Source organism: Ornithorhynchus anatinus, chromosome 3 (genome assembly GCF_004115215.2).
Source record: "Ornithorhynchus anatinus isolate Pmale09 chromosome 3, mOrnAna1.pri.v4, whole genome shotgun sequence".
Taxonomy (NCBI): Eukaryota; Metazoa; Chordata; class Mammalia; order Monotremata; family Ornithorhynchidae; genus Ornithorhynchus; species Ornithorhynchus anatinus.
Genome location: NC_041730.1, coordinates 128,800,796 through 128,825,982, shown reverse-complemented (window position 1 = coordinate 128,825,982; position 25,187 = coordinate 128,800,796). Strand labels below are relative to the sequence as shown.

Here is a 25,187-nt window from a genome sequence, read left to right as displayed (position 1 = left end):
AACAGATATTATTCATTCACGACTGAATCACGTAGAACCTGAAGTCCTAAAGGGACAAAGGTAGGGAAAAGGTTACTTTAAGGAAGCATCATCAAGCTGATATTCACATGATACAATAATCATTGATGAATGCCATATTGAATTGGGACTATTTTAAGCAGCAAAAGTGGCTTCCTGAGAATTTTAGGGCCCAACATAAGCCTTGTATTTAAATGGAAGTGAAAGGAACCCATTATGGATTACTGATTAGCTTGTATCCCCCCCAGAACTTACAGCAGTGTATGACACATACTAAGCACCTAACAAATACCATCATTATCATGTCTAATACCAAAATAATTATTTATATGGAGCCTGTCTCTAGGGAACTCTAACGGTGAAAGACATACCGCACTGACTCAACTTCAAGTATCTCTCTCAGCCAAACTGAAATAATATTAATGATGATGGTATTTGTTAAGTGCTTACTATGTGCCAAGCACTATTCTAAGCATGGGGATAGATACGGGGTAATCAGGTTGTCCCACATGGGGCTCACGCTTTGAATCCCCATTTTACAGATGAGGTCACTGAGACACAGAGAAGTTAAGTGACTTGCCCAAGGTCATACAGCAGACAAGTGGAGGAGGCGGGATTAGAACCCATCTCCTCCGACTCCCAAGCCCACACTCTTCACCCTGCTTCTCAGTGTAGGCGACCAGAAAATTGTAGTTCTGTGCAAGAAGCAGAATGGCTCAGTAGAAAGAACACGGGCTTTGGAGTCAGCGGTCATGGGTTCGAATGCCGACTCGGCCACTGGTCAGCTGTGTGACTTTGGGCGAGTCACTTAACTTCTCGGTGCCTCAGTTACCTCATCTGCAAAATGGGGATTAAGACTGTGAGCCCCACTGGGACAACCTGATTCCCCTGTGTCTACCCCAGCGCTTAGAACAGTGGTCGGCACAGAGTAAGCGCTTAACAAATACCGACATTATTATTATTATTAAAATCTAAAGGAATTCTTACTGAATCGCATTTATTGATTGCTTCTTGTGTGCAGGGCACTCTACTAAGCGCTTGGGAGATTTTGATAAAACAGAGTCGGTAGATGCGTTTATAGTCTAGAGGGGGGACTATATTTTTTTATTTGATTTTTAATTATTTTTTACGTCCAAAAAATATTTCAGGAATATGGTGCTCAAGGCTCTAATGGTGCAGGATACAAGTGATTACTTTGATTTATGAATGAAGTATTGGGTAATCATATCTATATATATATACACATATATACTATAGGAGCTGGCTAACAAAATTCGGCTGCACATAAGCAGTACCAGCTGCATTCATTCTGCACATCTATCAATCCTGCATTGCCCCCTGGTGATGAGTTAGGCGACCTAATCATATTTTCCCCGACTCTTGTTTAACCTATTTATGGTTTTCCAAAAGAGCTCTTACATCACCGATGTCTGAAATTCTAAACCATTAGAGGAAAACTACTGTGATTCTGTATTACACTTAAAGCTGCTAATTCAAAACCACACCCTCACAAATCAAGTACAGGAAAAGCGGAGGTTCACAGAGCAGCTACATTCCTTAACACACTGCATATACTGAGAAAATGCAAAATTTGACATTCAAAAGCCTGATTCATAACGTGACGGACCGAAAGATCGCCTATCTAAAGTCGTCACAGATTTTAGCTTCAAATTCCACTTCTGGGTTAATTTCTAGTCAAAAATTGGTTGATATGACTAATCAAGGTAATACACTCTGATTTCTTTTTTTTTTTTAGCAATTTGGTAGTGCTATTTACAGGATTTTATTTAAATACATATTTTTCATCCATATAAATTGATAAGGTGAGGAGTTACTTAGGACAAACAGCAATTTGTCTTGAAAATGCATTATAGAACTGGCTCAGCACCTTTACTAACATGGATTGGAGAATGACATCATCAAATCTGACCCCTGACTGCTTAGTGTGGAAATCTGGATTTAGTGTTTTTTCAACATCCACCACTTTCCACCAGCCTGTCAAGAGAGGAGGGATTTGGGGGAGGCGTGAGTCTCCCATTCCTGCCTCCTACTAGCTGAAGGGATGAAAAAAATCACTTCCACAGTGGACTCCTTCTGATCTTCAAACACCTGGCTCCGTAGCTGGTTTCCCATGAGGATTTGTAGACCAGATGCGAATGCCTCTCTCCACAAAGGTGTAGAAATTTCAAGAGGACCTACCGGTAAGAGGTGCTGAGGCTGAAGATCACATTCGTTACCTCGCAGGCCTCACACCATGATGGATTTGGTTCCGGGGGGATTGGGTGGCTAAGCATGTCTACCCAACCCTCGACCAGACTCCTGTGTGAATTGGCAGCCCAAGATTTTGGAGCGGTATCTCGTTAAAGAAGCAGCACTAATTGGACATCTGAGAAACCACATTTAGGAAAACATTCCCCACCATGAATAGGGGAAGAGATTAGAAAAGATGTCCGTTGTATTCGTTGAGCACTTTTAGTGTGCAAAGCACTGTACTAAGCACTTGGGAGAGTACGATATAACAACCTCCAAGAGACCTTACCAGACTGAGCTTCCCTCTGCTCCTACTGCTGCCTCTCTGCCCCCCCACCCCACCTCCCCTTGGCTAAGCCCCCTTTTCCCCCCTTTCCTTCTGCTCCTCCCCCTCTCCCTTCCCCTCCCCTCAGCACTGTGCTCATTTGTAGATTATTTTTATTACCCGATTTATTTTGTTAATGAGATGTGCATCCCCTTGATTCTATTTATTGCTAATGTTTTTATCTGTCTGTCTCCCCCGATTAGACTGTAAGCCCGTCACCGGGCAGGGATTGTCTCTATCTGTTGCCGCATCGTACGTTCCAAGCGCTTAGTACGGTGCTCTGCACATAGTAAGCGCTCAATAAATACTATTGAATGAATGAATGAATGAAAGAGAAGCAGCGTGGCTCAGTGGAAAGAACCTGGGCTTGGGAGTCATAGCTCATGGGTTCGAATCCCGGCTCCAATGCTTGTCAGCTGTGTGACCTTGGGCAAGTCACTTAACTGCTCTGTGCCTCAGTTACCTCATCTGTAAAATGGGGATTAAGATTGTGAGCCTCACGTGGGACAACCTGATGACCCTGTATCTCCCCCAGCGCTTAGAACAGTGTTCCGCACATAGTAAGCGCTTAACAAATACCAACATTATTAATGAATATAACAATGACAATATAACAAACAGCAATGAGAAGCAGTGTGGCTTAGTGAGAAGCAACGTGGCTTAGTGGAAAGAACACAGGCTTGGGAAGCAGAGGTCGTGGGTTCAAATGCTGTCTCAGCCGCTTGTCAGCTGTGTGACTTTGGGCAAATCATTTAACTTCTCTGTGCCTCAGTTTTCTCATCTGTAAAATGAGGAATAAGACTCTGACCCCCACGAGGGACAACCTGATTAGCTTGTATCTACCCCAGTGCTTAGAACAGTTCTTTGCACATAGCAAGCACTTAACAAATACCATTATTATTATTATGATTATTATTAGACACATTCCCTACCCACAGTGAGCTTACAAGTCTAGAAGGGAAAACAGGTATTAATATAAATAAATAAATTACAGATTTGTATTGTAAAGCTCAGTTTACCTATAAGCCTTGAACAGTGGGCACTATATTATCAATTCAAAACATATACAAGATATAAACCATGAAAACAAACATCACCTCAGGGAACTTCAGGATCTGTGTGACAGTGGGAATAGTCATGGCCCAAAAGAAATAGAAACAGCATCTGAAGCACACAAACTGACTAGAAACAGAGTTAATGGGGTGGCACTAGTGAAATTATCTAATGAAAGACAACTCACAGAGAATGATGGTACTGTTGGAAAAGGCCTTTCTTCTTCAGAATGGCAGCTCTCGAATGATTGGATTAGCAATCACTCCCTAGTTTCAAGCCATCCTAGTTTTCCCAGGGGCAGAAGTGACACTTGGGATATCAAGAATTTTGCTCAAAGCAGCAGTACGCGTATGCCTCCCCACCCCCACACCCAAAGACAAACTGTGGCTTTGGTTTCCTCATCCGTAAAATGGAGATCATTTGATTCATTCATTCATTCATTTGATCGTATTTATTGAGTGCTTACTGTGTGAAGAGCACTATACTACACCCAACTTCACAGTGGGGTTATGAGAACAAAAATTAGATAAGAAGGCCAAAGTGCTTGGGGAAATGAAAGTACTTATATCAATTCAAGGTATTATAAAGGAAAATGAATGTGTCTACCAATATTCAGGTAGACTTTTTACAGGAATAAGCAGTATTCAGTAACTAATCCCAAGAGACTTCAATTCTGAAAAATGGAAAACAATAATCAGACCGCATGAGATTTACAAACTAAACAACAAACATCTACTTTTCCTCTATACACATGCCAAACACTAACTGGAGAACACAGCCACCACCTTCAGCCTATCAAATAATGGAAAAGGATCTTGTAATATCTAAAAGCCTCAGCAATTAATAAAGTTCCTGATATATATATATATATATATATATATATATATATATATATATATATATATATCATAATTCATATATATATATATATAAACAAATACCATGTATTTAAAAAATAATGATGCTTACTATTTGCCAGACACTGTACTAAGAAGTACTGGGGTAATTACAAGATAATCTGGTGGGATGCAGTCCCTCTCCCACAAATGGCTCACAGTCTTACTCCCCTTTAACAGATAAGTTAACTGAGGCACAGAAAAGTTAAGCGACTTGCCCAAGGTCATACAGCAGACAAGGAGGGGAGAGACTGTCAGATTTGAAGAGGTAGGGAGGGTGTTCCAGGCCAGGGGCAGGACATGGGCAAGAAGTCGGCAGTGAGATAGACGAGATTGAGGTACAGTGAGTAGATTGGCATTGGAGGAGCAAAACGTTCAGACTGGGTCGTAGAATGACAAAACCAAGAGGAACTGTATATGAATTGCTGGGAAGTTGGAAAGTTTTATCGTCTAGGGTCTCTTGTCGCTAACTCCATTCTGTTCTCTGCATTGACGGTTCTTAAGTAACTGGGCAATTTTGCCTTAAATATGTAAACTCAGACATCTCAGAAAATATTCCCAGATCTGAGAGCCCAAATGAAAGTACCAAGTATCAGGCTGAGCGGAGACACATCTTTATTTGAACAATGATGGAGGAGAACTGCTATTTTGTCCATCGGGTTCACTAATGCAGCCTCTGAAGAGCAATTTGTGTGAATGTGTTTTTAGATTAGATTTTAAAGGAACAATCCATATCTTTTTTTTTTTCCTTTGGTGGCTCAATTATAATTATCAGTAATCTAAAGTGCTCTGGCTAGTAATAATGTCTCGCAGTTACACAGACAACAGTGTTGATCTGTGGCATCTTTCTGGGGGGCGTGCTAAAGACATTTTTTCTTTTCCTCTTTAGTTTATCTTTGTCTGGGAAGAAACAGGGTGGGGACCATGATTACGGTCATTGGAAGCATAGTGGGAAATTCTGCAATTCTGATCCTACTCTAATAAAATAACGCTTTATTATTGCATATATATCTATATACATATATATCTTATATATCTATATCTATCTATATATCTATCTATATGTATATATGAGCTCCTCCCCTGTGCTGCTATTATGAAAACCCATTACAATAGTGTATGCTTAAAATCATAAACCAGGGACTATTAAACCTGGCTCCTTCTGGCCAGGGATTGCATCTGCCAATTCTGTTACAGCATAGTCTCCCAAGCGCTTAGTACAGCATTCAGAACACAGTAAGTGCTCCGTAAACACTACTGATTTGTTGATTGACTGATTGAATACCAAGTCAAAACTGTGGAACCGGATCTTATCATTGAGCTACTTAGCCCCTTGGGTAATTCAGATCCAAGTAGGAACTGGATTCTTAATATGAGGAACAGGTAAGATACTATACTGGCCAAGCTTTAGCTCTCCACTCAGAAGGAGTACATACAGTAAGAGATGACAATAATTTACCCAATTACCATATGCATGCAAGTGAAGATTTCACCGCAAGAAAAATCTATACAAAATTATAAAAGAATCACCTCTTCAAATGCCTGGAGTTAGGAGCCAGGTGATTTGAGCCATTCCTATTTTACTGGCAAACTGCTAGGATCTTATCTATTCCTACAAGATCTACATTTGCTAATTTGTAGCACAAGATTCCTGTTTACTATAGCAGCTATGCTACCATTGAGCAACCTGCTGAAGTTGAAGCTCTCTTTGATCCATTGCACCCAATGAATTGCTGATGTGGAGATGAGCTTGGATTATGTCAGTTACCATAGGTATATGACCCGAGGAGATTTAGAATAATTTGGAGGCTAGATGCGTATTTTAACTGAAAAGGAAAATGCAGTTCTCGATACTCATAATCCAATTCCTTAGGCTACTGCTGTTCACAGCTGTCAGGGGTAGCATGGCCTAGTGGAAAAAGACTGGTCCTGGGAGTCAGAAGGACCTGGTTTGTAATCCTGGCTCGGCCAACTTGTCTGCTGTATGACCTTGGGCAAGTCACTTAAATTCTTGGTGTCTCAGTTACCTCATTTGCTAAATAGGGATTCAGTGCCTGTTCTTCCTCCTATTTGGACTGTGAGCCCCAAATGGGATCTGATTATTTTGCTTACAATGCTTAGCACAGTGCTTGATACATAGTAAGTTCTTAACAAATATTATTATTCTTATTATTAGTAATGATAAATAGGGGAGGAACTAGAGAAAACTGACATTTTGTTGATTTTTTTTTTTTTTTGAGACTGGCTGTGAGAGTAGAGTGAAAGAGGAACACTTTATGGCTGTGAGATTCTCGGGCATTGTTCACTTGGTCATGTCATCAATAATAAGGATAATAGTAATAGTCATAATAACATTTGTTAAACATTTACTATGTGTTGAGCACTGTTCTAAGTGCTGGGATAGGTCAAGCTAATCAGGTTGGAAACTGTCCCTGTCCCACATGGGGAACACAATCTTCATCCTCATTTAACAGATGAGGTAACTGAGGCTCAGAGAAGTAAAGTTACTTGCCCAAGTTCACATAGCTGGCAGAATTGGGATTAAAATTCAGGACCTTCTGAGAATCAAGCCCATCACTCTAACCTATAGCTATGCGTATCAATAAGGGCCAGCCTAAGAGAGGGTAGAGGCCTAATCTCCTGATATGAAATATTATCGGTCTGTAATGGTGAGGAAGCGAAAGGGAAGGTGTTTGAAGAGCAGCCATTCCACTCTTAAATCATCACTCGATCAAAACTGTGCTTTACTGGGATTCACATGGGACTGTCGTTGTATCTGTACTTGCTGTTGCCTGGCTGTCTTCCTGGAGACACGTCCAACAGCCCTGGACCCAAATAGCTGGTGTCCCATTTTTTCTTGTTTAATGGAATTTGTTAAATTCTTACTTTGTGCCAGGCAACGTACTAAGCGCTGGGGTAGAAACAAGATAATCAGTTTGGACACAGTCCATGGTCCATGAGGAGCTCGCAGTTTGAATCCCCATTTTACAGATGAGAAAATTGAGTTCCCCAAGATGAGGTAAAGAAATTCTGCCTGCAAATTGTTCTCATGGTTCCCTCACATGGTCAACACCGTGCGGTGAGGGGGCAAGAGACGGGCTGCCATCGGCCCTTCCTACCCAAACTTGGCAACAATCCGGACAGCCCTGGGTCTGGGGTGTAAGAAGCCACTCCTTCCAAAATGCTGGCCTTGTGTTGAACAAACCAGAGACAGCACAGCATAGTGGCTAGAGCATGGACCTGGGAGTCACATTGGTCATGGATTCTAATCCTGCCTCTGCCACTTGTCTGCTCTGTGACCTTGGGCAAGTCACTTCACTTTTCTGTGCCTCAGTTACCTCATCTATTAATGGGGATTGAGACTGAGAGCCCCACATGGGACAGGCACTATGACCAACTCGATTTGCTGGTAGCCACTTTGGGTCTTAGTTCAGTGCCTGGCACTTAACAAATTCCATCATGATTATTCATCCAGTTGGAAACCAGATAGTCTGGTTTTCAGCCATTCTCATTATGGACATCAGTCATCCGATTAATGGAATTTATTACTAAGCATTTGCAGTAGTAGAGTTGGTAGGCATGATCCCTGCCCTCAAGGATATTAGATTTTGGCAGGGATGCCAGGGGTATATCTGGTATTTAAGTACCCAATCTCCCTGTACCGTCGCTTTTGCCTCCAAGTTTGGTAGCTGGGTTAGCAGAGACCTGGGAGGTGAATATAACAGTTCTGGAGCTAAGTGGGAATCGGGGGAAGGGAGACGAAGGAAGAAACACAGTGTTGCCTAGTGGATAAAGCACTGGCCTGGGAGTCAGAAGGACCTGTGTTCTAATTCTGCCGCTTGCCTGCTACGTGACCTTGGACAAGTCATTTCACTTCTCTGTGCCTCAGTTAACTCATCTATAAAATGGGGATTAATCATTCATTCAATCATAAGTATTCAATAAATAACAATGAATGAAAGATTAAGACCATGAGCCCTGTAGGGGACAGAGATTGTGTCTAGCCTGATCAGCCTGCACCCATCCCAGCGCTTAATACAGTGCCTGGCACATAGTAAGCTCTTAAATACTATCCTTATGATTATTATCATTATTTAGTACAGTGCTCTGCACACAGTAAGCACTCAATATATACAATTGAATGAAGGAATGAATACAGCATCAAAGGCTACCACTGTCACCACCTCAGCCAAATTAAGACCTTGGAGGATCCGATTGGCCCCTGATCCTAGGAAGGACAGAAGTTGGGAAAATTTGAACTGCACTCCCTTCTAGAATGTAAGCTCACTGTGGGCAGGAAATGTCTTTTATATTGTTGTATTGTGCTCTCTCAAGCGCTTAGTATAGTGCTCTATACACGGTATGTGCTCCATAAATGCAACTGGCTGACTGAATCATTCCTTGACTTGCCGGAACCTTAAACTTTCAGTCAAGAACTCAAGTTAACTTACAGAACAATGTTTATTCATAAAATGGTAGTTTTTAAACCTCACTGTGCCTAAGGGGCTGAAAATGCCTAAGCTGTTTAGAGAAAGAAAAACCAAGCTCCGAAGCATTCTAAGTGAGTTGTCCCAATTCTTTCTCAGTAAATCACTTTCAGAACCTGGAGTGAAATCTAAGACAGTTGTCTCTGTACCTCCTGGTCACTTGTTCTCAGCTTGGACTAAAACAAAACTGGAAAAGTGGATTCTGACCTAACACTGTTGCCTAGTGGAAAGAACACAGACCCGGGAGTAAGAGGAGCTGGGTTCTAATCCAGTGACCTTGGACAAGTCACTTAACTTCTTTGTGCCTCAGTTTCCTCATCTGTAAATTCTGCATTCAATACCTGTTCTCCCTCCTATTTAGACTGTGGGCCCCATCTGGGACGCAGATTGTGTCCAACCTGATTAACTTGTATCCAACCCAGTTCTTAGAATAACGTTTAACAAATATAATAATAATAATATAAATAATAAAAACACAATGAGGAAAATGCAAAATTGTATTTGTTAAATACACCTAAAGGATATTCTATTCTCCATTTCCTGTGGTTACAGAAATGGTGGGAGTATTTAAACAAACATAAAAGTAAACCAACTGAATCTTCTCCTGAGTATAATTATGAAATTAAACTGGGCATTCATTATACAGTGTCCATAGCAATGGTCCCTGTGATTATTGAATATTTAATTTGAATGGCCGAAGACGCTCCGTCCTTTTATTCAGACATAAAGAGGGGGGAGGCGTGGACACAGTGGTAGCGACACTAATGCTTATTTTCCCCAGCCAATAGCCTCGAAAATGCAGCTAATTACTAATGACAGTAATAATAACAACCATAATAATATTAATGATAATGTATTTACTATGTGCCAAGCACTGTACGAAGTACTGGAGTAGAAACAAACTAGACACAGACCCTGTCCAATATGGTGCTTACACTGAAGGTGGAGTGCAGTCAGATTGGACACAGCTAATTGGCTCCAGGTGGTTTTTATTTCATCTTTATATGTTAACCCCCTCTCCTCAGCTACTTTTAGATTGTAAGTGTCTTAGGGGGGAGAGACCATATGTAATAATAACAATAATAATGTTAGTATTTGTTAAGCGCTTACTATGTGCACAGCACTGTTCTAAGCGCTGGGGTAGACATAGGGGAATCAGGTTGTCCCTCATGGGGCTCACAGTCTTAATCCCCATTTTACAGATGAGGTAACTGAGGCCCAGAGAAGTTAAGTGACTTGCCCACAGTCACACAGCTGACAAGGGGCAGAGCCGGGATTCGAACTCATGACCTCTGACTCCATAGCCCGTGCTCTTTCCACTGAGCCATAATGATGATAGTATTTGTTAAGTGCTTACAATGTGCCAGGCATTGTTCTAAGCAGTGGAGTAGATACAAAGTAATTAGGTTGGACACAGTTCCCGTCCCACATGGGGAACTTAATCCCCATTTTACAGATGAGGCAACTGAGGCCAAGAGAAGTGAAGTGACTTGCTCAAGGTCACACAGCAGACAAGTGGCGGAGCCAGGATTAGAACCCATGACCTTCTGACTCCCAGGCCCGTGCTCTATCCGCTAGGCCGTGCTACTTCCCCAATGTCATCTATGTGTTGTTCTATATCTTTCCCAGCATATAGTATAGTGCTTTGCAAATAATAGGCATATAGTATTACTACTAGGAAAAAATATGTAGACCGGCAACTTGAGAGAGCTTTTCATCCTTTCGAAACACAATGGTCTTCACTAGCTGACACTTGGGCTAGGGACTGGACCCAGAAAGCACTTTTCTATCAACTTGTTGCAGTGACTCTGCCAAGCATTTAATATAGTTTTCTGCACACAGTAAGTGCTCAATAAATGAATCGATGATGATGACGATGAAGTGAATAGGAGCTCGGTGCTTATGCACAGAGGGGAGAGGGGATCCAGGGATTTCAACTCCTGCATGTATATGGAATTTCAGATACCGTTTTAGAGTTGCTTGCATGTGCTTCATTATTTTTTAAACAGTACGACGGTGCATTTAATAATAGAACTGCTAGGCTAACCGAGGCAGAATTCTAAAGCACTTAGCAAATACCAAATTCTTTATCATGAGTTTTATTCTTCCTAGGACCAAAGTTATAGCCTAAGATGGAAACAAAGTTAGGTGCTTTGGGAAGGGTGTTAACATTTTCCAGCCCAAAATCAACCCGAAGTTTTTATTGTAGTCTCTGTCCTTTAGAACCGTACCAAAGTGGTGCCTATGAAACTGTTAACCCATACCATCGGACAACTTAGTGAGTAGTGACCAGGCTTTGAGCAGTTAGAAGATAGAAGATCCTGAGATTGTTATTCTGGTCTTAAACCCCTTGATTAAGTACATACTTTTAATATCACAAGAACCTTTGGAAATTGAAGTGGATAATTTGGGAGCAATTGGAGACATGGGAAAAGCATCTGCTTTGGGATAACTATTAAAATAGAAAAGGGAGGGTTGATTCACAGAATGTCTAGTTGTGTAGGTATATTTTCTCTAGTGACTGTTCCTTTTTTATTTTTAAATAAAAGTCCTCGGCAAAGGATAGCTAAATCATAATTATAAATCGTGGTACTTGTTAAGTGTGAACAATGTGTCAAACACTGTACTAAGCCCTGGGAGAGATACAAGTTCTGTTGTTCTCTCCCAAGTGTTTAGTACAGTGGTCTGCACATAGTAAGTGTTCAAAAAATGTGATTGGTTGATTGATTGATACCCTATCACTTTCCTGAACTGTAATGTCAATCCTCCTATCTGTAATTATTTCAGTATCTATCTCCCCCTTTAGATTGTCAGCTCTTTGTAGCAGGATTTGCATCTACCAATTCTATTGCATTGTAGTCTCCCAAGAACTTGGTACAGTGTTCTGCACACAGAAAGCGCTCAATAAACCCCACTGATTGATTGATTGGTTGATTATGCAAGGGACAGGGAAATCTTCTTCCGTTTCAGGAACTGAAACTTGCTGAAAACCATATTTGTTCCTAATGTCTGAGAGGGAAATGTCAAACCACAGTGAAGTTGGTAACTGTGCAGAAGATTTTGTGAGCCAGTAGGGGTAGAGGAGATGAGGGTGGGAGCATAAGACTGTGGAGAACAGAAGAGAAAAGAGGGTCAGAGGAGAAAAGGGAGAACAGAGGAGAGCAGGGAAGCGGAGGAAAGCAAACGAACAGGGGTGATCAGATAAAAAAAGGGTAGTTGAGCAGGGGGGCAGAGGAGAGAAAGGGGAGCAGGGAAGAAGAAGAGAGCAGGGGAAAAGCATCAGTTGTGCAGAGGAACTGTGTTTGCAGCATTTGGGGTGTGGAGCATAATGGAAATGAGCTAAAGTGCAGCAGCTTCACTCCGACCTCCCTTTTCATGTACTTGAAAATGATTAATGAGTAGCCGAAGAGCCTGAAGGGGTTGTAATGAAGACTTTTTTTTTTTTAATGGAGAAGTGTATCCTAGATAAATCCATATTGCTTCTCAAACAATCATTTATCAAAGTGGCGATTTGACTCTTTACCATGAAATGGTGGAGGGTGGGAATCAGCTAGAAATTAGCCAGCCGTAACCTGCGCTCACTTTAGCCAGCTCCCAGAGATCCTCACTGGCATTTGCTCTCGGTGAATTATCTCGTTCCTTTAACCACGTCCCCCTACTGTTTGATGCCTTTGATTACTGCCATCTGAAAGGCAGGTCAGTGTCTCCATTTGAGGGGTAAATCTCATGCCTAGAATGAGCAAGCCCTTCTGGACCTTTCGAGAATGTGCAATCTTTTACAGTGAATGCATTCAGAAAATGTAGGCACCGCCGAGAGACAGATTCCATTTAGCAGATGAGGAAAGTGAGATGCCAAGGGGTTCAGAAACTCATTCAGACAATGAACTCAGTCATAGAACTGGAGCCAGAACTCAGGCCTCCTAATTCCCAAAACCATCTTGGGATAATAATCATGATAACTTCCTTCAATAACTCCAATAATACCTCCCTTCAATTCAACATCCTGGCACAACCAGATGACAGTTTGACTAGAGTATGTTGATAACGAAGACAGAGAGATTTTTAAGATTGGACGTCCCAGAGATAATGATAAGAGTCATAATTGGGCTATTTTAAGCACTTGCTATAATTATGGTACTTGTTAAGAGTTTACTATGTGCCAAGCACTGTTCTAGGCCCTGGGGTAGGTACAAAGTAACCAGGTTGTCCCACATGGGACTCACAGTCTTCATCCCCATTTTACAGATGAGGGAACTGAGGCACAGAGAAGTTAAGTGGTTTGCCCAAGGTCACAAAGGAGATAAGCGGCGGGGCCGGGATTAGAACCCACGTCCTCTGGCTCCTAGGCCCGGACTCTTTCCACTATGCCATGCTACTTCTCTTACTATGAGCTGAGCAATGTCTTAAGCACTGGTGTAGAGCGAATACAGTCAGATCAGACACTGTCCCTGTCCCACAGTACAATGGGGGAGAGAATACAGCCTTATAATCCCACATTATAGATGAGGAAATCAATCAATCAGTGGTATTTATTGAGCATTTACTGTGTACAGAGCACTATACCAAGGGATTGGGAGAATACAACGCAACAGAATCGGTACCCACATCCCCTGCCCACAAAAGGTTTACAGTCCAAAGAGGGACACATATGTTAATAATAAATAAATTATTTGTAATATACAATTTATAGATCTGCGCAAAAGTGTTGTGGGCCTGAGGGTGGGATGAAGTTAAGTGACTTACCCAAGGTTACAAGGCAGGCAAACAATGGAGGCAGGATTAAAAACAAGGTCTCCTGTTTTTCAGTCTGGGGCTCTACCCATCAGACCATGGTGCTTCTCATAATTCCATGTGGAAAAGTATGGTTTTAATGGAAATAACTGGTATGTAGAAGTCTGAAGACTATAGCTTCTACCAGCTCTTCAAACTCTGCCACTGGTCTATTGTACGGCCTTGGGTAAATCAACTCAACCTCATTTTGCCCCAGTGTGCTGATCTTGTATACGGGTATAGTGATAACTGCCTCCTGTAGTGCACAGTTAAATAAGCATGGATTATAAGAGTGGATGCTGCATGGGCCTGGGTGTCAGAAGGCTATGGGTTCTAATCCTAACTCTGCCACTTGTCTGCTGTGTGACCTTGGACAAGTCGCTTCACTTCTCTGGGCCTCAGTTATCTCATCTGTAAAACGGGGATTAAGACTGTGAGCCCCATATGAGACGGGGACTCGGTCCAACTCCAATTGTTTGTATCTACCCAGTGCTTAGTCCAGTGCCTGGCACATAGTAAGCACTTAACAAATACCACAATTATTACTATAACTGATGTGCAAATTCTTAGAAAATAAAAGGGCAATATAGCTTCAATATGTCACCATCTTTAGATATGGTCATACTACTGTACAAATATATATATTAAACAACATTTGGGGTAAAAATGTTGTTTTTAATTTAATTTAATTTAATGGAATCCACCAAATACTGATCCTGATAGGCATCATTTTCTAAAGAGCAAGTTCAATCCTGTTCAAGAAACATAGGTCTGTGAATAGAGAACATACTCTTATTATTATTATCTAGGCATATGGAAGAATGTGTTTTATGTGATTTTTGACTTTAGTAATGAAGAAGGTAGAAATTCCAATCAAGGATGGAGGAAAATAAGGACAGACTCTTTGCTGTCTGTCTCCCCGGTTAAGACTGAGCGTGTTGTTGGGCAGGGATTGTCTCTATCTGTTGTCGAATTGTATATTCCAAGCACTTAGTACCGTGCTCTGCACATAGTAAGCGCTCTATAAATACTATTGCCTGAATGAATTAATGAAAAGATAGATATCATCCTGTCCTGTAGGTTCGGAATGATCAGGGTGATAACGGCAGTCAGTCTGATGTTGGAAAAAGAGCAATCTTCTTGGGTGGGAAAGCAATAAATGAAAAGGCAGCTGTGCAAAAAGACTGAGTTTTTTCTTCTTATCATTATTATTCATAACCATATTTATTGAGTGCTTGCTGTGTGCAAAGCACTGTACTAAGCACTTGGGGACAGTGCAATACAATATCAAACACGTTCCCTGCCCACAACAAGCTCACAGTTTAGAACCCTTAAGAGGCTAGCCTCTCTTTAGAAGCCTGGCAATGACATGAATGTTGACTTCTGACCCAATTCTTACCCTCCCTCCCTTGTCCTCCAAATCCGATCCTCAGTCACAAATCTGGAGGAGAAGACTCTAAGAACAAGGTGGAAGGAGGGGTTTGGAATTCAGGGAACCTGGGTCCTAATCCAGACTCCCCCAGTTTCCTGTTACGTGATCTTGGGCAAATCATTTCACTTCTCTGTGCCTGTTAACTCATCTGCAAAAGGAGGATTCAAGACATGTTCTCCCTCCTTCTTAGACTGTGAGCCCCATGTGGGGCCTGATTATCTCACTTCTACCTCTTAGCTTTAGGCCAGTGCTCGACTCACAGTAAGTGCTTAACAAACACCACGGTTATTAACTTCAAGGGCTATTATCATTTTTGAGAAGAGCGTTGTGCCTTGTGAAGATGATGATAATTGTGCTATTCATTAAGCGCTATCTGTTGGCACTGTACTAAGCGCTGGGGTGGATACAAGCAAATCGGATCAGACACAGTCCCTGTCCCATGTAGGGCTCACAGTTTCAATCCCCATTTTACAGATGAGGTAACTGAGACCCAGAAAGGTGAAGGGACTTGCCCAAGGTAATACAGCAGACAAGTGGCAGAGCCAGAATTAGAACCCCTGACCTTCTGACTCTCAGGTCCGTGCTCTATCCACTACATCATGCTGCTTCTCTTGGGCACATACAAGAATTTCCAGGTCACCTTCTGATTTGATCTTTTTTGTTGGTTGGTTTGTTTCTATCAGAGTTTGCGGCCTAGACTCAGCCACCCATTTCATACGTCCGTCTCCTCTATCCACACACCGGTCACTTATCGGAGACACCTCACCTTCCGTTTTTAGACAAGCAAAATGGCCAAAAAAGCCAAGGGCCCCAAGGGGAAAAAAATCACCCTCAAGACCGCCAAAAACTGCATCAAAGTGACATTCGATGGGAGACGGCGGCTCGACTTGAGCAAGATGGGCATCACGACCTTCCCCAAGTGCATCCTGAAGCTCAGTGACGTGGAGGAGATCGATCTCAGCAGGAACCTGATCAAGAAGATCCCGGAGGGCATCTCGAAGTTCCAGAACCTGCGCTGGCTGGACCTGCACAGCAACCTCATCGACAAGCTTCCGGACACCATCGGCCAACTCCCTAGCCTGCATTACCTCAACCTCTGCAACAACAAGCTGACCTCCAACGGGCTGCCCATGGAGCTGAACCAGCTGAAAAATCTGCGCACCCTGAACCTCGGCCTTAACCACATAGACAATATCCCCACCACCATCGGAGCCCTGAAGGAGCTCCATGAGCTGGGCCTCTTCGATAACCTCCTGACCACCATTCCCACCAGCATCGCCAAGCTCCCCAAGCTCAAGAAGCTGAACGTGAAGCGGAACCCCTTCCCCCAGCCGGAAGACGACGTGACCTTCATCGACACCATCAAGCGGCTGGAGTCCTTGTACCTGGTGGACGAGAAGGATCTGTGCAACCCCTGCTTGAAGAAATGCCTCGACACCCAGGACAGGCTGAACAAGTTGAAGAACTCGATCCCCGTCTCGGCAAGGAAACCCAACTTCACTAACCTGGTGACCCCCAACTCCTCCGCCAAGGAGACGCAGGGAGAGTGGAGGTGAAGGGGAAGTCTCACGTTGGAGGTGGGCAGGACCGGGGAGAGGACGGAGAAAGGGAGGATGGTTCTCGGTGGGATGGGTGAACCTGCAGCCAAGTCCTGCCTGGTCTTGTAGCTTTCCACCCGAGCTCATAAAACGGCTTTCTCTGACTCATTTTCATTCTGCTGGTGTGGTATTATTTTGTGCTTCACACACATGCTTACATAAAATTAAAATCGGGAAAGATTCACCTCCCTGTCTCTCCCACGAATGCCCTTCTCCCTCCCGCCAGAACTCTAAATTATACGAGAGCCGCGAGCGTGAAGTCAGATCAGGAACATTTCAAATTTGAATTTGAGTTAAACAGTCCTGAATTAGCATGTCACATGGTGGTAGGAATTGGGAAAATGGGAGAAAAGTATAAAAATAAAATGTGTATTTATTGAGCCCCTTCATTGGGTGCGAAACACTGCACTAAGTACTTGGGGAAGTATAGCAGAAGCAGAAGCAAGAGACATGCACCCTGCCCACAAGGGGCTTACACTGATGGGATAATAGGATAACTTCCTGGCACCACTCTTTTTCCAAATTAATAATAATAATACATAATAATAATAATTGTGGTATTTGTTAAGTGCTTACAATGTGCCAGGCACTATACTAAATACTAGGGTGAATACAAGCAAATCAGATTGGACACAGTCACTGCCTCATGTGGGGCTCACAGCCTTAATCCCCATTTTACAGATGAAGTAACTGAGGCCTAGAGAAGTGAAATGATTTCCCCAAGTTCACACAGCAGACAAGTGGCAGAGCCAGGATTAGAATCCATGATCTTCTGACTACCAGGCCCATGTTCTATCTACTATGCCATGCTGCTTCTCAGTCATGGGTTCAAGTTAATACCTAGAATTTTGTAGCAAACTCAGTTGAAACGCTTGAGTTTTCTAGAACATGGTTCAATACAAAATGGACCCCCCCAAAACAGAATGAAGTAACCAAAAACACTGATTATTACTTGCCATAATATATTAAGAAACTTTGGAGGGCAAAAATGCAAGGCCTTCCAAGGGAAACTGCTGAGTGTCAGTGGAATCAATTTGACTTTTAAGGGTCCATTTGGTGTGGAAAAAAAAAAAGTGGTAATTATTTGGAATTTTTCAAACTGACAAAATATATTATTCACTTGGTCTTTTTTCTTCTGAGAACCCCTTACCTTTGTATCATTCAGGAGGGGTTTTTACACTGGACATCTTAGTCAGATAGCATGGATCTGTATCTTCCCAGGCTGGGAGAGGAAACATTTCCTAAGAAGAGTCATTGGTGTCCAAATAGTAGGCCACCTCCTTCTGATTCTTCTGGGCAATGCAAGGCCATGGGGTGAGATGGAGAAAATTCTAGGAGGTCCCTTCTACTTAATCACTTGAGTCTCTTCCTGCCAAGCTGGCCCCGGAGCGGCTATCAGAATGGCCCTGCTACTCTTTCATGGGCCAAAGCCTTCAAATTGAAACCTCATTTTCTCACAGAAGCATTTCACCTTTTTTTTTTTTAAAAAAAAGCCCTATGTGCCAGGCACTATACTAAGTGTTGGATATATAAAAGCTAATCAGTCTGGACACAGTCCCTGTCCCATGTGGTGTTCACAGTTTTAGTTCCCATTTTATAGATAAGGGAAGGCAAGCACAGAAATAAAGTGACATGCAGCAGACAAATGGTGGAGCCGGGATTATAACCCATGCCCTTTTGACTCCCAGGTCTGTGCTCTACCCATTAGACCATGCTGCTTCTCTAGCACTTCTAGTATTTACGGTCTAGATCCCGTGGGAAGCCGAATCTGCCATTGGTCTCCTGGGCAATCAATGAAGGCTAAAGATAGCTGCCTGGGGAATGGGGTCATTCTCCAGAAGAGCCCTGGAAAACCCAAGATCAGTCCAGAAACCCATGGTGCTGAGTCCAGTCAAGTCAAAACAGAGAGGTGGCCTTCTTGCTGAAGGACACAGGAAGGTCTGGGGAGACTTTCTCAAGCACTTAGTACAGTCCTCTGCGCAAAGTAAGCCCTTAATAAATACAATTGAATGAATGAATGAATGAATGATGGAAAGAGATGCCAGATGAAGCAGAAACATTGCCTAAAAAGGCAACCTAAACAGAAAGAGAAGCAGCATGGTTTAGTGGAAAGAGCCCAGGCTTGGGAGTCAGAGGTCCTGGGTTCTCATCCCAGCTCCGTCACTTATCAGATATCTGACTTTGGGCAAGTCACTTAACGTCTCTGTGCCTCAGTCACCTCATCTGTAAAATGGGCATTAAGACTGTGAACCCCACATAGGACAACCTGATTACCTTGTATCCACCCTAGTGCTTAGAACAGCGTATGGCACATAGTAAGTGCTTAATAATTACCATCATCATTATCATAAAAACACAAATTCTCAAGATCTTGAATTCCAAAGGGACCCGGACTTTAAAATGGTTCATTCCCTCTTCGTTGCTGTAATCCTGTCTGTTTCTGTGCTTCTTCCTTGATTGTTGGAGCCTGACGTAGAGATGGGGGTGGAGGGGGTGGGGGCCGGTGGGGGACTGAATATTGAGAATGCCACCAGACTTATGCCAAGCTAAAAATAGAGACCTGGGAAGAATCAAAAAACATGTTCATTTGATCCATTGGAATTTCCCAAGTTATTAAATATATTTGAAGGGAGATGAAGGAGGAGGAGATGAAAATCTATAAATCTCAAATCACCACCACCATCATCATAATCACAATAACATTGCACTTACTATGGGCCAATTCCTGGGAAAGATGCTAGATAATCAAATAGGAAAGAGTCTCTCTCTTCCATAGAGTTCACAGGATAAGATTTAGAGACTTTCCTATCCCCATTTTTCAGGTGAGGAAACTGAGGCATAAAGAAACTAAGTGACTCACCTAAGGTCTCCCAACAGGCAAGTGGCAGAGCTAGGACCTGAACCCAGGCCTCCTGACTCCCAGCTTCCTACTGTTACCCTAGGTCTTAAATAGTAACCATTATGACCTGGGAGTTGGCTGCAGTGAGTAAATTTATCCACCTGTGGATTTCCCTGCACTGGGAGATCCATGGCTAGAAATTCAAACATGGGAAGTTTAAAGTGTGGGAAAAATTTAAGGTCTCCTGTCTGTTTCTGTAGCCTCTCCAGGACAGTAACCATGAAATAAAGCAGCTTTCCGATCTTGTGAATTTTGGAAGTTCGCCTGGCACCAGTAAGACTTAAGTGGTCAAATATCATAATGCAACTGGCATCATATTCCAGTGAACTAGAAACATCCAAATAAGAGAATACAGTGCTTGAATGCATGATTTTACCCTTGACTTCTAAGGGTAAAACGGTATACACAGCTGAGACGTACCATGGGAAATGCTTTGTAAGGAAACCTTAGCTAACCCAGATTTCCATTCGGATCCAACTCATCTTTTCATATGCTGCCATTTATGCAATGAAAAAATTAAGCAAGGTGTTGAAGGATGCAGAAAAAAGTATTTTTGAATGTAGTGTTCATCTAGGTGTGGGCAGAGTTAATACAAGAAGTAGAAGAGGGGGTATAATATTAGTTTTAATCCCCTTCCAGGTCCTAGGTCCTTGTAAATTCTCCTCTCAGTAGGGTGGAATAAAGAGTTCAATAAATTTATCTCACATCCCTGAGTATCTTATTTGTATGGGAATGCAATATATGGTTGAAAAGAAACTCCAGAAAGTATCAGAGGTAGGGGACATGGGAATTCTTAAGTGATGATACACTAAAGGATCCACTGATTAGACTGTAAGCCCTTCAAAGGGCAGGGACTGTCTCTGTCTGTTACCAATTTGTACATTCCAAGTGCTTAGTACAGTGCTCTGCACATAGTAAGCGCTCAGTAAATACTATTGAATGAATGAATGAATGAATGAATGAATGAAGAGAGGAGTGATAACATCTTAATTGGTATAGCGATTTTATTTTTCCAGAGTGCTTTGACATCAGTTCATCTCATTCTATCTTCTTCAGGGCCTAGTGGATAGAGCACAGACCTAGGAGTCAGAAGGAACTGGTTCTAATCCCGGCTCCACCAAGTGTCTGCTCTGTGACTTTGGGCAAGTCACTTAACTTCCCCGGGCTTCGGTTCCCTCATCTGTAAAATGGATTAAGTCTGTGAGTCCCATCTGAGACATGGACGTTGTCCAACCTGACTAGACTGTACTTATGCTAGCACTTAGAATAGCGGTTGACATGTATTAAGGGCGTAACGATACTATCATGAGAGGAAGGCATCCTAATCTTCATGTGAAAGGTGAGAAACTTGATGAACAGAAAATAATCAAGCAGTGATATTTATTGATCAATTATGGTGTGCAGAGCCCTGTGCTAAGGCAAGCTAAATGACTAACACTAAACTAGTAGAAAAAAAATCTGGGCCCAGATTTTATGACTGCTCCATTCTGACAACTGAATACAGTCTCAGAAATGTAACAGGGTCCTTAGCAAAATATGTTAAATGAATAAAATGATTCTTACTCAGAATGTCTGACTTCTCTATCTGGCATGATTGGAGATGAGTGGGCTCGAGGAGGAGGAAACTGTGAAGGGATTATAAATCATTTATTTATATTAACGTCTTTCTCCCCCTCTACACTGTAAGCCTGTTGATGGCAGGGAACGGGTTTATCAACTTTGTTGTACTGTCCTCTCCCAAGCACTTAGTACTCAGTTAGTGCTCAATAAATACCATTGTTGATGATGAAGATGATGAAGGGTTAGTCTCTGGAGGGTTATGGGGGCCGTGCTCCCCAAGGCAGATTCCCCAACCTTCTCCATTTCCTTGTACATATTTGGCTGCCATTACTGATCCCAGAACAAAGATTGAGTTCATTTATTCAATAGCATTTATTGAGCACTTACTGTGTGCAAAGCACCATACTAAGCACTTGGAAAGTACAATTCCGCAACAAATAAAGACAATCCCTAAGGGCAAGCAGGCTGGACTGACCTGAACACAAGTTTCTCCTGCAAACTATAAGCTCCTTTCAATAAATCAATAGTATTTATTGTTTACTGTATATTAATAATAATAATGATGATGGTATTTGTTCAGTGTGTCAACCACTGTTCTGAGGGCTGGGGTGGATAGGAGCTAATCAGTTTGAACACGGTTCCTGCCCCAAATAGGGCTCACAGTCTTTGTCCCCATTGTACAGATGAGGGAACTGTGGTCCAGGGAAGTAAAGTGACTTGCCCATGGTCACACAGCATTCATTCATTCATTCGATCATATTTATTGAGCACATACTCTGTGCAGAGCACTGTACTGAGCACTTGGAAAGTACAATTCAACAAGAAATAGAGATGATCCCCCAGGTTCTTCTGATTCCTAGGCCCGTATTCTATCCATCAGGCCACGCTGCTTCTATAGAGGATTGTACTGCTAAATACTTATTCAGCCATCCAGGTTGGAAGTTGCAAGCATTTCCAAATGAAATAACTAGGAAACAGAGAAATACACATTGTAGAAAGCACCACCCACTACTTGCTGAATGTATTAGATTGTATGCTCCTTGCGGGTAGGGAACAGATCTACCAACTCTGTCATACCGCACTCTCCCAAGCACTTAATACAGTGCTCTGCACTCAGTAAGTGCTCGATGAATACTGTTGATTTTGTTGTTGCTACTGCATGCTAATTCTTAACTGATTCCAGTGCTGTCATTTACCTCGCTGACCTCACCATGACCTTTCAATTCCCCTGCTCCCATCTGCTCTTCCCAATGCTCACCTTCCCCTTCCCCTCTCCCACCCAGTTCTTTCCTTCACTTTGCTCCACCCTTTCCCTCCTCGCTGTCCCCTCCTTAGAATCCCACTGTCCCAGAGCCAACCCTCATCCCCCTCCCCTTGTGCAGTTCCCCACCAAACCCCTCCTTTCCTTTCCCTCCTCCCCGTCACCATCCCATCCCAGTTCTCCTGTCTTATCATCACTCTTCACTCCTCTGTCCCTGTGCAGGCCCCTGCCAACTCATTCCCATCCAAACTTCCCCGCCCTCGCACCCTTCCCCCTCTCTGCCCTCCTTCCACAGCTCCTTACCCCACTCCATTATAGGTAAGCTCCCTTTCATCCTTGACCTGTTCCTTTCCTGTGCTCTCCTCCTCCTCGCCCTCACTGAGACCTGGCTCACCGCGGATGACACGGTCTCTCCTGCTCCTCTCTCCAGCAGAGGCCTCTCCATCTCCCATGCCCCCAGACTCACCGGTCAAGGAGGAGGTGCCGGCTTCCTTCTCACACCCAATGCCGTTTTCACACTATCCCTCCTCCCCCTACCCTTTCCTTCCTCTCCTTTGAAGCCCATATTATTAGCCTCTACCATCTCCTCCAGATTCTTGTAGCTCTCATCTGCATCCAACCCCCCTCCAGTCCCACCTCCAACGTCTTTAACCACCTTGACCCCTTTCTCACCTTCCTTCTCTCTTTTTCCATGCCCACTCTGATCCTCAGGGACTTTAACATCCACACAGATGTACCCACTGACTCCTCTGCCACCCGCCTTCTATCACTCTTTGACTCTGCCAACCTCCTGCTCCACCCCATCTTGCCCACTCACCAACTTGGTCACACCCTCGATCTCATCATCTCTTACCGCTGCACTATCTCCACCTCATCGACTCTGAAATCCCTCTGACCATAACCTTCTCACCTGCCTCATCTCTCACACTCCTCCCCCCTGTAAATCTGTATTACTCCCCCACAGAGACCTCCTCTCTGTCTCAACCGCATCCATCTCTCTCAACACATCACACCTCACCTTGCCTCCCTATCCTCTCTACCCACTCTTGATGACCAGATTACTGCTCTCAACTCCACCCTCTGTACTCAACTCAACTCTCTCGCTCCTCTTTTCCTTCATCGCTCTCACACCACTAACCCACAGCCCTGGATCACTGCCACTGTCCACCTCCTTTGTTCTTATGCTTGAGCTGCTGAATGCTGTTGGCCAAAGTGTAAACATCAAGCCAATCTTGTTCATTTGAAATTTATCCTTTCCTGCCTTAACTCTGCCCTCTCCTCTGTCACCAAAACTTCTTTTCTTCCCTTACTGGCATCCATGCCCATTACCCTCGCCAACTGTTCCGGACATTTAACTCCCTTCTCAGGCCCCCTGATACTCCCCTTTCTCCATCCCTCACCCCTAACGATCTGGCCACCTACTTCATTACGAAAATTTACACCATCAGGTCTGAGCTCCCCAAAGTCACCCCTCCCCTTTCCTCTTCCTCACCCACCCAGCTCTCAACCCTCTCCCCCACTTTCCCATCCTTCCCCGCAGTATCTTTAGAGGAGTTCTCCTCCCTCCTTTCAAGTGTCACCCCCTTCACCTGTGCTTCGGAATCCCATTCCAGCTCATCTTATAAAAACTCTCACCCCTTCCCTCCTCCCCTCCGTAACTTCCATCTTTAATGGATCACTTTCCAATGGCTTCTTGCTCTCTTCCTTCAAACATGCCCATGTCTTCCCCATCCTAAAAAATCCTCTCTCGACCCCACTGTCCCTTCCAGTTATCGCCCTATCTCCCTCCTACCCTTCTTTTCCAAACTCCTAGAATGAGTCTTCTACACTCGCTACCTCGAATTCCTCAACTCCAACTCTCTCCTGGACCCCCTCCAATCTGGCTTCCACCCCACCACTCCACTGAAATTGCCCTCTCAAAGGTCACCAATGATCTCCTTCTTGCCAGATCCAAAGGCTCTTACTCTATCCTTATCCTGCTTGACCTCTCAGCTGCCTTTAACACTGTCGATCTTCCCCTTCTCCTCAATATGTTATCCAATCTCTGCTTCAAGGACTCTGTCCTCTCCTGGTTCTCCTCTTATCTCTCTGGCTGTCCATTCTTGGTATCCTTCAGGGGCTCCTCCACCTCCTCCCATCCCCTAACTGTAGGGGGTCCTCAAGGGTCAGTTCTTTGTCCCTTTCTATTCTACATCTATAATCACACCCTTGGTGAACTCATTCGCTCCCACGGCCTTGACTATCATCTCTATGCAGATGACACCCAGATCTACATCTCCTCCCCTGTTCCTTCTCCTTCCTTCCAGGATTGTATCTACCCCTGCTTTCAAGACATCTCCACCTGGATTTCCGCCTGTCACCTAAAACTCAACATGTCCAAGACTGAGGTCCTTAGCTTCCCTTCCAAACCCTGTCCTCTCCCTGACTTTCCTGTCACAGAGGACGGCACTATCATCCTTCCCGTCTCACAAGCCCGCAAACTTGGTGTCATCCTTGACCCTGCTCTCTCATTCACCCCACACATCCAATCTGTTACCAAAACCTGCCAGTCTCACCTTCACAACATTGCCAAGATTGGTCCTTTCCTCTTCATCCAAACTGCTACCTTGCTGGAACAATCTCTCATCATATCCCGACT

At 43.4% G+C, this 25,187-nt stretch overlaps 2 protein-coding genes across 5 annotated transcripts in view; one reads left to right on the top strand and one right to left on the bottom strand.

Moving 5' to 3' along the window:
- LRRC18 (leucine rich repeat containing 18) overlaps positions 1-16,943 on the top strand; it is a 37,576-nt gene extending 20,633 nt beyond the window's left edge. For both annotated transcript variants that reach the window (XM_029060703.2, XM_029060702.2), the window contains one exon: positions 15,915-16,943. In XM_029060703.2, coding sequence (XP_028916536.1) covers positions 16,020-16,787 — 768 coding nt within the window. In that variant the 5' untranslated portion in view covers positions 15,915-16,019 and the 3' untranslated portion in view covers positions 16,788-16,943. The remainder of the gene's footprint in view (positions 1-15,914) is intronic.
- Positions 1-25,187, bottom strand: part of WDFY4 (WDFY family member 4) — a 404,782-nt gene that overhangs the window by 114,191 nt on the left and 265,404 nt on the right. The gene's annotated exons all lie outside the window — the stretch shown is intronic.